The 12791-nt window shown below is 40.6% G+C and overlaps 1 protein-coding gene across 1 annotated transcript in view; it reads left to right on the forward strand.

Moving 5' to 3' along the window:
• Window positions 1-787: 787 nt before the first annotated feature.
• The window catches only part of DMXL2 (Dmx like 2), a 45831-nt gene continuing 33827 nt past the window's right edge, over window positions 788-12791 (forward strand). The window contains exons 1-5 of the mRNA XM_017804958.1: window positions 788-907; window positions 8755-8880; window positions 10672-10743; window positions 11397-11475; window positions 12100-12252. Of these exons, the coding sequence (XP_017660447.1) occupies window positions 821-907; window positions 8755-8880; window positions 10672-10743; window positions 11397-11475; window positions 12100-12252 (517 nt within the window). The 5' untranslated portion in view covers window positions 788-820. The remainder of the gene's footprint in view (window positions 908-8754; window positions 8881-10671; window positions 10744-11396; window positions 11476-12099; window positions 12253-12791) is intronic.

The raw sequence follows: 12791 nt of genomic DNA on the forward strand, positions 1-12791 counted from the left end.
TCATGTGCAGAGAATTCAACTAAACACCTTCACCAAACGGCCCCAGCACTGCGGGCAGGTCCCTGCACCGCCGGGACAGCTGCAGCGACGGCCCTGCGCTCCCAGGAGCTGCCGAAGCTCTTTGGGATGGGACCAAACGAGAGGACCCTTAGTGAAAAATACTCAAACCATCCTCAGGAGCGCTATATATACATATAGGTATATATTTATATGTAACTAACAAAAGGCGGAGGTGCGAGCCCGCCCGTACCTGGCGGCGCTGCCCTGAGCGCTCTGCCCGCCCCGATTCCCAGGACACGCCTCCCCATCCCGTCTCACGCCCGCGGCGCCACCGCCGCCGATCAACCCCCGCAGCTCCTCTTCCCTTCCTTTTCTCTCCCCTCCCGCCCCGGGAGGCGTGTCCTGCCGCCGGCTCATCCTCACCTCCGTCTCCGCGGGGCCGTCCCTGCCTGTGCTCGCTGCCCGCGGTCCCTCCTCCCGCCGCCGGGGGCGCTCCCGGAGCCGGGCCCGGCCCCATCCCACTCTCGCTCTTTCCCTCTCTCACCCCCCCCCCCCCCCCCCCCCCCCCCCCCCCCCCCCCCCCCCCCCCCCCCCCCGCGCGCGCCCTTTAACCACCGCCTCGCGCGGGCGCGCGCACGGCCCGGCCCCTCCCTCCCCGCCGCTCGCGCAGAGGGCGGTGCCCGCGCGCGCGCGCGTCCCCGGCCCCTCACCTGATTCGGGCGCCCCCCCCCCCCTCCCGCGCGCGCTCCCGCGGAGCCATCCGGGCACCGAGCGCGGGCCCCGCTCCCGGCCCCGGCGCCGCGGGGGCAGCGCGGCCGCGATGCATCTGCACCAGGTGCTCACGGGCGCCGTGAACCCCGGCGACAACGGGTACTCGGTGGGCAGCGTGGACGACACCCCCTTCACGGTAAGGGGCGGGGAGGGGGGGCCGCGGGCTGGGGAGGCCCCGGCACGGCGGCGGTAGGCCCGGGGAGAGCGGGGGGGACGGGAGGGACCTGCCGGGAGGGGGGCGCCGGGGGGACCCGGGGGGATGCGGGGACCGCCCATCACCGCCAGCGAGCGCTCCGCCGGTGCCTGAACCCAGCCCGGCAACCCCCGGTTCTGCGTCCTCAAATTTCCCTGAGTGCTTCCTTCCCCGCCTTCTTTTTTTTTTTCTTTTTCCCCCCCCTTGTGTGTGTTTATGGCTCATCTGCAAAGCGCAGGGGGTAGGTCGCACCGGGGTTCAGACGGAGCCCGCCCGCTCTCGGCGAGCGTTTCCCTTCAATTACTATGGTTGATAAAACACAAATGTGCCAAATGCACCTCTCAAACGGGAAGGGAGAAGAAACACAAGGATATAAAGAAATACGCTAAGTAAATTTCACGGGGCCGGTAGTTTATAAAATAAAATCTGTTTATCATCCACAGGCTATTTTTGTTTATTCCAGTGTCGATTTCCACTTCTTTAGCTCATGATCTGCTGCTCTGATTTTAACGAGTGATCAGCTTCTGCAGTGTTTTGCATACTGACATCTAATCACTGTGTTATTATTTGCAAATAAATTGTCTCATTACATTTTATATTAACGTTTACAAGATTATATCCTAGCCACAAAACAGTTCCAAGCAAAATGATGCAGAGCATCCTTTTTGGTACAAGATAACTGTCAGCAGACTTGTCAGACATTTAAAGCTTACTTTAGATTATCACAGATGTTATAATTTCAGTAATGAATGCTGGAAAGTCTTAAGAAATAGAAGGTGCCATGTTTGTCTTTATTTTCCCTGTTCTGCTGCTATGCAGCCATACTGCTATTAAAGGGACCTCTGATACTTTTGGTATTTATATAAGAAGTAATTTACTTATATTCTAATGTTTCTTTTTACTGTGACAATTTAAAAGTCAATCAACTGGTATTATGAAAGACAATTTTATGCTAGTTCTTGCAATGCTTTTGATAACATCAATAATGAATATGTGTTATGGTTTATACAAGGATTTTCCAAGAGCAAAACTAACGTTTTCCAAAACAATTCAGAATTGTTTGGTAGCAAGTTAATTATGGAACTGCATGTAACAGACCTCACTGTCTTCTCTGGCTGCTGCATCCAATTTTTCATAATACAGTACACAAGGAATTAAGGAGATAAGTCTGTTTTACTAAATATATCTTCTGGCCTTCCATAACTGTACCTTTCTTCTTTGCTTTTTCTTCATTCTCTGTATTTGTGGTATTTCCTGCTCTTTTAGACCTCGATCCTGTAGTAAACTATATGGTTAAAAACATCTGCCTGCAAACAATTTGGAGCCTTATATCCAGATCCTTTGGATATCATCACCTCTGTGCCATAATAGCATCACAGACCATCCTCCACTGCAGGTGGCAAGTTCATTGGTGCCTACCCTTAAATTCTGTTGCTCAGCATCACCTGTATGGACAGAGAGCTCTGGGCCCCAAACCATTCAGCTGTTGGGAGTCATAACTTCAGCTCAGATCCTGAAGCAAGTTTTGCAGTTTAGGCAACAGACCATCAGTATTGGTCACAGAGCCTCACTCTTAGACCTGCTCTTGCGACCAAGTACCTGTCAACGTCTAGAACACAGCAACAGCAGAGCAGTGAAAGGGCAGGAGGTCAGGGGAGATCTGCACAGCATATGCTGTCTGTGAATTCATGTGCAGCTGTTTGTGTGCTCATGCGCTCACTTATTTTTTGGTCGGTGTTCGGGCATTTAAAATGCGTGAGAACTAGTTCACAATTGCTACAACTGATTCATCACGGGGACTTGAAAATACAGCTTTTTTTGTGTGCAGGAGTGAATCACTCGTGTTAAAAATACTCCACTTAACGGCAGAATAATGGCTTGGGGACGTGTATATATGTATCTACTAGTTAACAGTCTTGGAGCTATTTCCCTTTTTTTGAGGAGGAGTAGGGGAAGGAGAAACTTCCTCTAAAGATAAATGTGCCTTAGATATCTAACTCCAGCAAACTTATGATTCTGAGACAAGAAATGCATTTTTTTCTGCCCTGGTTAGGAATATCGCAATTGTCAGGTTCTTCATTCTTCCTTTCCTCTATGGTTTGTCCTTGGCTTGTTTACATGACTCCTTGCTGGGGATAAAGGTAAGCTTTTTATTTCCCAGTCTGTGTAGGTAGAGCTAAGGTGATAACATGTTCTGCCTCAGCTCTTTTAAAGCTTTGGTAATAGTCATCTACTTATTCTGAGAATAAGACAGGGAAAAGAAATAATTTTTCTACTATTTTATTCTTTCCCTGCTAAAAACGAGTATTAGTGTCTCCATAAAGCTAAAAAAATCCAAAGGAATAGAGGCACTTGCTGTGGGTTGGCTACAAAGGTTTTGCCAGTCCTTTATCTGAAATGCTCACAGTGCTCTTTCCTCCCTGTGCTCCCACATGGGCCTTCAGCAATCCTGACATATATCCAGCCTTTCCCAAGTAAGGGATGAAGCACAGAGAGGTTTGGTGAGCAAACTGCCTGGTGGACGCTGTAGCTGTGTTGTGCCCAGTCTGGCAGAGTGGGTGATAGACAGGAAAAACTGTTTCAAGGGTGATTAGAAGCAAAATAGCTTCATAAAGCTGTCTTGTACCAGACAGTCCCTTCAGCCTCCCTTCGTCTGAGCTCCAAAGAAGACACTGCATAAGCCAAGGATTTAAGTACTAAATGACAGAAGTTCTGGTAATAATTCTGTGCACTTTTCAACTTTCTGTTACTTCATGTTCTCATTTTAGCAAATATTGTTAATGATGTTTCACAAGCGAGTTTAAAGAAGGTTGAGCTGAGCTTTAAGCAGAAGGGCGTTACAGCACACACCCTGCCTGCACAGAGGGTTTGGTGTTTGTGCCTCATGGTCTGACTGGCAGCTAGTAAGTTTTTCAGGGTAGTAAACTGCATTTTTCAAACCATAGTTGATTTAACTAAGCTTTTGTTCTTAAGCAGCTCTCTTATGTTGAGCCAGTTTCAGTCACTGACCCGAACTCTGTGTGGGATGTGTGTTACCAACCTGACTTGCTGTGAGGGAAGCAAGGTGGTTTCAGAGAGATGTCAAGCTCTTCTGATTCTGTTTCTTTGACTTCTGCCCTTAGTACCAAGCTCAGGGTTGTCTTTTTTCCCCCTGAAACTGTGGACAGAATGTAGCTGTTTCTAAGGTTAGTTTAGGTTTAAAAATATATAAATAACTATGTCAATTAGCTAAAGGCTGGATTCTATGAGTATAAAAATTCCAAGCATCCCACAAACAGCAGATAATGAATATTTACTTTTTGTAAGAGGCACCATTAAATACACAAAATATGTAACTCTAAACATTTTTAATTAAAAACTAGAATATTAGATTTTAGGTGTATCTGTACATAAGAACTTTTCTGATAAAAGTGAAAAAAATTATTATTTTTCATTTTTGAAAAAGACAAGCTTCTTGACATCTTCCATGCTAGTACTGACACTGGAGCTGTGTGGAATGAATTTCAGAAGCTGTTGCAGATAAGTCTCCTACATCCCTGTAAACTTTTTTTGACCTCATTGAACACAGCAAAATCGTCATCCACACAGATGTCCACAAGATACAGCAACTGAGAATAGCTTTTCCCTGCTGTGTAGGGTTCTCCTTCTACTTCTTCTCTACTTCTTCCTTCTTAAAACACTTACTTATGAATCCCTTTTAGTTATTACTACTTATCTGTATGTTCTCTGCTGAATTACAGATGCTTAACATCTGAATTCTTACTAGGTTCTTTTTTCTCTGGAGCACTGTTGAACTTGTCTCAAATGTCAATTTAGGAAAGCCTCTTTTACAGACCAAAGGCTGGTAGTAGGTTGGGAGTTGTTTCTCAGTTATATTGCTAATTTGCATTAAGTGTATGTAATTCTACTACTACTTTGAGGAAGGAAGGGAAGGAAGTGCAAGTGTTGTGTCCATTGATTAGAGTTTGGAAATGGTTCAGAATTCAGGTGTCTCCATCACTAGCGGGAAGGTGGAGGAATTTCTGCATCTTATGTTTACTATCCATAGCCAGAAACTTAAGGATGAGTGTTGTTTTACTGGAAAACATGGTCAGCTGAAAAAGACAGATGCATGTGCTGCTTTCATATTATCTGAAAAGTGAGGATATAGCATAAACTCTTAGAGTAGGACATAATGTCCTACTTCTGTGTGGTGCTCCTGCATTCAATTAGAGCTTTGTCATTGCTCATCTCAGTGGTCCCAGATCCTGACAGTTAGAGCAGACATTGGCAAACTACAGCTTATTAGTTGCTTATGGATCCTGCAAGTCATCCTGTCATTCTGAGGGTTTTGCAACTCCATTTAATTTTCTCCTTGAAGTTATCAGTGACATTAGAAATGGAGGTTGGCAGATACTCCATGTGGGTGGTTTTTACTGCACTTGTGTTGTTCAGTCACTGCTTATAATTCCGTTTATTTAAGAGCTCTGTGCTCCTCTCATCCATTACAATATCTCAGCATCTTATTCCATTCCTTTTATCACCAATGCTGTGGCCACTGTTTTTCTGGCAGGAGAGACCTGAGGTGGCATGAATGATCTTGTGAACATGTTGTCAGCTAAAGCCTTAAGAAGGAGCTACCGATGTTGTCAGCTGAATCCTTAAAAGGAACTACTGATGTTAAATGTTATGACACTTCCCTATTTTTTGTCAATGTGGGGTATTTCTACTGCATCACCAGCTTAAGGAGAGAAAGGACAAAAGAAAAGAGGATTTAACAGAAATGTGTTCTGTTCAGGTATAAACATGGTAATGAATTGAGTACATTAGAAAAGCTGCATAAAAGTTATCAAATGGAAAACTTGTATTTAACCATATAATGTCAAATATGGAAATATCTTTTAGTACATGAAAGTATATTGACCTTTTCTTAAAGGTTGAGTTGTAATGAATGTACTTCTTAAAATAATTTTAAGATTTAAGGTAATATACTTTATTATACTTTCAAGAAATAAGGCACATTTTCAGCATAAATATCCACACTTGGAAAATTACTCCAGAACCAAGAGACAGCAGCACTTGCTCAAAGAACCTGGAGCTGAAAGCTGGTGCCCTGCTATTGGGAATGTGTTCCGACTAAGATCTGTAAATAATGAACTGGATCCTCTGTTGGCACAGGACACTTGGGTGTGCTGAGTCACTTGTTGGTGCAGTGGTAAACACAGGCAAAGAGTAGGATGGATACAGGTGACAATAAGATTTCACAAAGGAAAAAGATCTCCTTCCTTGATCAAGAGCATTTCGATGATTCTTTCAGGAAAAAAACATTCTCCTGTAAACCACACTTTTAATTCACAACCACCTTTTTACTTAACTTTACAAAAATATGCTAAATAGTATAATTAGCTGGAAAAGTACTGCTTTGTTTCTAGAATAAGAAGTGTAGGTAGGGACAGGAGAGATGAAAAGCTGAAGTGTTTAAAGAGGAAGGCACTAAATTCTTTTGCTTCACAGAATAAGCACACATACCCAAGTCTAAAATATTTTCTGTTTCGTGCATTGTCAGCTTTACACACACATACAAATGTGCACGTTTAAGAACAATGAGCAAAAGGAAATTGAAGTTGAGAAATCTTTTCCTTTTATAATTTGAGACACATGTACATGTCCCCTGCTAACAAACCTGCAACTAGTTATGAGTTATGTTTAATTTAGTTTGAAATTTGCAATACCAACAATGAAAAATCAGGGTAACCAAAAGGATTAAGTCTTTGTTTGAAGTGGATCAGTACCTCTTTTTACTGTATTAGATTTAAACAATTAGATAACAATTTAAATCATTTAGTAGGTTTGTATTAGTAGTTATGAGATAGACCACTGAGTCAATTCTTTGCTGTTTTATTTGCTTACCTTTTGAAGTAAGGAGAGTAGGAGAATCAATTGCCTGTGAATATTAGAATTCTGAATAAATTATTAGAACTATTAGAATTATTCTAATATTAGAACTAATAGAATTATTCTATTTTACTATGTACTTCTGGGCATTCACATCCTGGTCTCCATCTTCTTCCTTCCTATTTATCAGCCTGTACTATCCTGTCCAGAATTCCACACCACTGGTGGAGTTTGTTTTGCAACGAATTCCATTATAAAATATAGGAAAACAACAAAACAACTTTCTGTTCAATGTGAGAACTTATCTCAATCTCAGCTTTCTTTCTCTTATTTCTGGAAATAATCCTATTTAATTTTAATAATAACTTATTCTCTTCCAGGCTGGATCTAATAATTGCACAGCCTAGTCATCAAGGAGCTGGGATATTCTGTTACACAGATAATCTACCCCCAACAGCGTTCTAGCAATCCTGCTTACCTTGTGAATCACTCCAGTATCAGTTCCTCAGAGCTTCCCAGAACAACAGCTGTGGGCTTGAGGTCTCAGACAACACTGTGTCACTTTATTTTCTTGAGATGACTTTGGAAATCTTTGAGACAAACTGCTTTATCCACAGTTCTCATTTTTGTGGGGGCAGTTGTGTGGTGTGTTCATATCTGAGGACTGAGCTTCTGCTTTGCTGCTTGTGTTGCTGTTCCTTTCTTGGTTCATGCACTGACTGTATTTTCATTAAATTAAGCCTTTTTCTTCAGCCTTTCTCACTTGTTGCTCCTTCCCAGGAGGATCAGAACTAGATACAGAAAGTCATGAGACCTAAATTATCCATTCCAATTGTTATCTTGCGCCTTTATCTCAGTGTGTCCACCAGTGGGGGTTGATCATGTAAATCTCTAGAAATACTCACAAATTCTCATACCCTTCTCAAAAATTTGAGTACCTTTAAAATAATTGACCTCAAAGGAGAGGACAAGGACTGACTCAGTATTTTGGAAATTATTTTAAAAGAACCAAGGGGCAAGTTAAAATGATAAAGTAATTTTGTGCCATCTCAAATTGACTGTTGAGGACTTGCACTCTCTGCTTAACTCAGCTGTAAAATTTCTGCTGGCTGTATTGGAATCAGTGGAAAACTGACTTTAAGGAAAGAGACTGGTGACTGTAAAAGGCTTAGTGGTAGATTGATGCTAGGGAGGGATTTCTATGCCTGAATGTGGGAGCTCAGTTGCACAGATAATCTGGAGTGATTAAACTTTTTTGAACAGGTGAAAAGGTGGCAGACAGATATGTATTTATCCTGTCAATAAAAAGTGCTGCAGGCTATCATTGTTCTGTAGCTAACTCATAAACATATTAGTTAGGCTATAGTATGTGTTGCACAACATAAAATGTATCCAGAAAAAAAAAACACCAGAAAAGCCCTACAATTGGATTCTTATAGAAAAGAATCACTTACTATTCTTAAAAAAAGAAAAAAAAAAGGGGGGGGGGACGACAGAGGGCCACAGCACACACTTCTTTAGGAACTTACATGCAAATTCATTAATAAATGCTCCCGAATAGTAAACTCTTGTCTGCCTTGCTCTAGGAGGCAACAAGAATTAGAGGGGAGAAATAAAACAACTAAAACCTAAACCTAACAGAAAGTACACACAGAGCTCAAGTTCTAGATTAAAGTTGGGGGTTGGGTTTTGATGGGGTTTTTTTACAGTTTCTTACCTCTACTGTACTGGTAGAGGTACAGTCTCCTTTGTTACTTTGTTTCTACTTGTTGCTCCTTCTGTGGCTGAATTGATGAGGAACAAACCCACTACACAGTAACAGCTTGTTTTAACGGGGAAACATCAGTCCTGTAACAGGTATTCAGTTGGTTTTGAAAGTAAATACTTAATTGTATTTCTTTTAAAAAATGTTTCAGGCATATGGCTCTGGTTGTGACATTGTTATTCTGGCAGATGACTTTGAATGTGTGCAAATTATTCCTGGTGCTAAACATGGAAACATCCAGGTCAGTTGTGTGGAGTGCTCCCAACGACAAGGCAGGGTAAGGATCTTAATAAATCTGTAAAGAATTTTTTAAAAATTGAATAGTAATGGCCAGTCTTCACGAGCGAAGATTTGGGAAAGGTCATTGACCCTTCGAGCCTGCGCAGTGGATTTTTTTGAATAGATTGAATAGATTTAATAATTAAACAGCAACATAATACATTAGTAGAATTAAAGAGTTAATTTTATGACAAAGATCACATTTTACTAATCTGTGACTTTCAGAGTGTGTGTTACTCTATGAATTCTTTCAATTTAATAGTAATTTGGGGGGTGGGGCAGGGAAAGGGAAGAGGGTAGAGAAAGCAGGAGTCATCTCGTAACAACGATTTTTACTCCTTTATGGGACCTGCAGTAACAGGTCTCTCAAAATGTGAACATACTTATTAATTTCAGTATAGTTTCAGAACTGGAACGGTACTAAAATGATGTTTATTGTCTCCATTATTGTATACTTCCATCTAACTAAAGGAGAAATGGATAAATCATTCATGTATACATATATATATACACACATACATATGTGTCCTGCAAAGTAATGTATTTGAAATACTTATTTTTCAGGAAAGCTTTGGCACATTTAATGTGTTTAGAAGTGCTACAGTATGAGCTGTCATAATTGCACATAGGAACAAGGAGTTGCCACGCAGTTGACTTGCCACGTGGTTTCATTTTTAATCCCTAAACAATACTAAAGAGACAGTTTAGAAAGCTGAGCAAAAAACCACTTTCTAGGAGTTATGGCAGTGCACTGAGCAAAGGTTTGTTGGTTGCCCCTCATGACTAGTATTGGCTGCTTCAAAACTGGTAGCACCATTGAGGAAGCCTTAGTTAGGATTAGGGCAGGCTTAGCTGGCAGTGCAGTCCCAGTAGGACTGGAAAGGAGATTCCAGCTGCAGAGTTGATCCCTGCAAGATCACCACAAACCCCTGGGTGGTTCTGCCTTCAGGACTGAACTCATGGTCTGTTCTGTACCTGGGGAGTGAGTATGTGGTTGCAACCTTCCCTCAGCTCCCCTTAAAGAAGTAAGATTTCATAATAAATGTCAGGAAACTTTTGCATTTCTGTATTGAGTAAACCAGATCCTGAATGGGAAGAACTTAAATGGTTTTTCTTTTGAGAGTCTTTTAAAGAAGAAAAAGGAATTTTAAAGATAGTCAAGACCCAGATAAATTCTTAATAAAGACAATTTTGTGTTCAGATGTTTCTGTAAAATAAGTGAGTGAAAGAAACTGAAGGGTTCAGTGGTCTATATACTTCAGTTTTTTTACTTACCATTTATCTCCTCTCAAAATGTATTTAAATATTAAAAATAGAATTACATTTCTTGCTGTTTCTTGTAACTATTATTTAGTGATTTAGTGATACAAGATGGGATCTAGGAACACGCAGAGACACAGACACTAATAATTAATGCATTAGTTAGCTGTGAAGTAGACAGAACATGAGCAGAAGCAGTGAAGGCATCAGCTTTCCCTTATACATTAACAGTAGTTGCCCTAGAAGAATATTCTCTATCTGATTGACAGTGTTTATGCCGCTGAACAAGATGCTTAGAGTTAAAATCTTAAAGGTGGGCTTATTCAGAAGTATGTATTTCTTAACTGCCTTAAGAAAATATACCTATAACAGTTAATTACATTTGCATTAATTTCACTTTTCTTGAACATGGCACACAGAAGTAGTACTGGAAATTCTTTAGCTATTTTGGAATATTAAGGAACGCTTATCCGCTTACCTCCTAATCATTCATTTTGAGTCTTCAACTTCTTTTTTTTTTTCCCCCCAGATTGCAGCATCATATGGAAATGCTGTTTGCATTTTTGAACCACTTGGTATAAATTCTCATAAAAGAAATTGTGTAAGTATGTATTTCATAATTGTAATTTGGTCTAGACTCTTAGAAGAGGTAGAAGTCTGGCTTTTATTAAATTATGTTGGCACAGCAAAGATAAATGGATAAACAATTTTCCACCATTCCTAATAAAATTGAGTGGGTAGAATGTTCCACTGCATGACTTGGACTGTGGACTGCACTTCCCCTAAGTTCACAACATCTTGTTCTTGAATCTCATACTGGAATGACATGGTGAGAGGTTGGTATTTCCTATTTGAACGTTGTCAGAAATATGACACAGACTTGTTCATGTACACCCAGAGTTGTTTTAACAGCACAGCCACAGCCAAGCACTCGAGCATTAAGAGTGTTCTGAAGCAGGTTTCACAATCTTTGTTGCATCTCTACTGCCCTCCCTTATGTTCTTGTAAATCTGTGACCTCGCTAGTTTAGAGTAGTCTACAGATGTATTTGGATGTGAGGCAAGTCCACATCTGGTTCACAGGGCACCCTGGGGTGCATTTAAATTTTATAAAACAATTTAAAACTTATCAAAACTGGATTTAGCACCCTACCACTGATTGTTTTTGCAACAGGCTTAATAGCAATTTCTTAGAGAAAGAAGTGTGTTTTGCTGTTGATATGAGAATTAATCCTTTACTGTTTTTAAACTACAGCAACTGAAGTGTCAGTGGCTTAAAACTGGGCAATTCTTCCTCAGTTCTATGACTTACAACCTGGCATGGGATCCTCAAGGTAATGCACAGCTTGTTCAACATTTTTAGTTAGAACAACTTGGACACAAAATATTTTTATTGTAACAAAGTGAGAGCACGAATATGGAAATATTAGATTACCTGTTTTCAGGCAGTGTTGCATAAAATGTGAGGCTACAGTTAAGATTTGTGAAGATACTGTACCAAGTGGTTTTTTGAGTCTCTTATGCAAGATCCTGGTTTGGGAATCAGTGTTAAATTGCTAACTGACTTAAATTACTACTAATAATCATTTAGACAGAATTCTATCATAATTAAAGTCAGCAGTGTGCCCAGACACAGATCTTTATAAGATGTTTGTGTATTTATTGAGGTGTGAATAGCTATTTAGCATCTGCAATATTCATTAGTAAATATGATTCTGTGATTCAAAGTCACAAAAAACTCCTTGATGTTCTTTCTTGAAAGGTATTATAAATTCAAAATGTTTTGATAAAACCAGCTGTATAATTTGATTGAATACCCTATCATATTTAAAATGGACTTGATAAAATTTAGTCTTCAATCTGTTTTGAATAATTTACAACAAAATGTGATGATAGGCTTCATCTTTGCATATCCCTTCATCATCTTATTTCACAGCTTTGTTGTTTCTCACTTTCAGGTAACAGGCTGCTGACAGCAACTGACTATTTGCAATTGTGGGCCCCTCCATCTAATGACATTCTAGAAGAAGATGAAGATGATGATCCCAACAATCAGATCAAAGATGATAAAGTTCTCCCAGTTCTAAATGACTGGAAATGTGTCTGGCAGTGCAAGTGAGATAATTTTTATTTTAAGACAAATTGTAATTCTACCTCACATATCAGCAATATCTTCTCTCCAAAACTGTATTTTTAAATGTGCTTTTAAATATCATAAAATTCAAAGAATATAGGTTGCTCCAAATAAGAAATCCTCACTTTTTCAAGTGATCTACCATGAGATGGTTGAATAAAACCTAATCAAAGGCTTATCCAAACTGTACCACTGAAGATGTATCAGAATTGTCTGTTTTCTCATCTGTGATAATAATGCTGAATATTGGATGAGACTGAGTAGAGGAGCAGTAACAGGCAGATAAGCTACACTGATAGAGATAAGAGCTGCTTCCTGAATCTTAGGAGAGGGGGTCCTGAAACTTTCTGTTTAGTTCTATTGGAGCTTCATGTTACAGAAGTGTTACCTGATCATCCATTTCCAAATATATGCAGACTTGGGAAGTAGCTGCCTCTGAACCTGTTTTCTCTGTAGTTTTCTGAAGCCATTTCAGATTTTGCCCACAAAGCACTGCATAGGGAGCTTTCCTCTTAA

The sequence above is a fragment of the Lepidothrix coronata genome, unplaced genomic scaffold, assembly GCF_001604755.1.
Source record: "Lepidothrix coronata isolate B3197 unplaced genomic scaffold, Lepidothrix_coronata-1.0 Scaffold11, whole genome shotgun sequence".
In the NCBI taxonomy this organism is placed as follows: domain Eukaryota; kingdom Metazoa; phylum Chordata; class Aves; order Passeriformes; family Pipridae; genus Lepidothrix; species Lepidothrix coronata.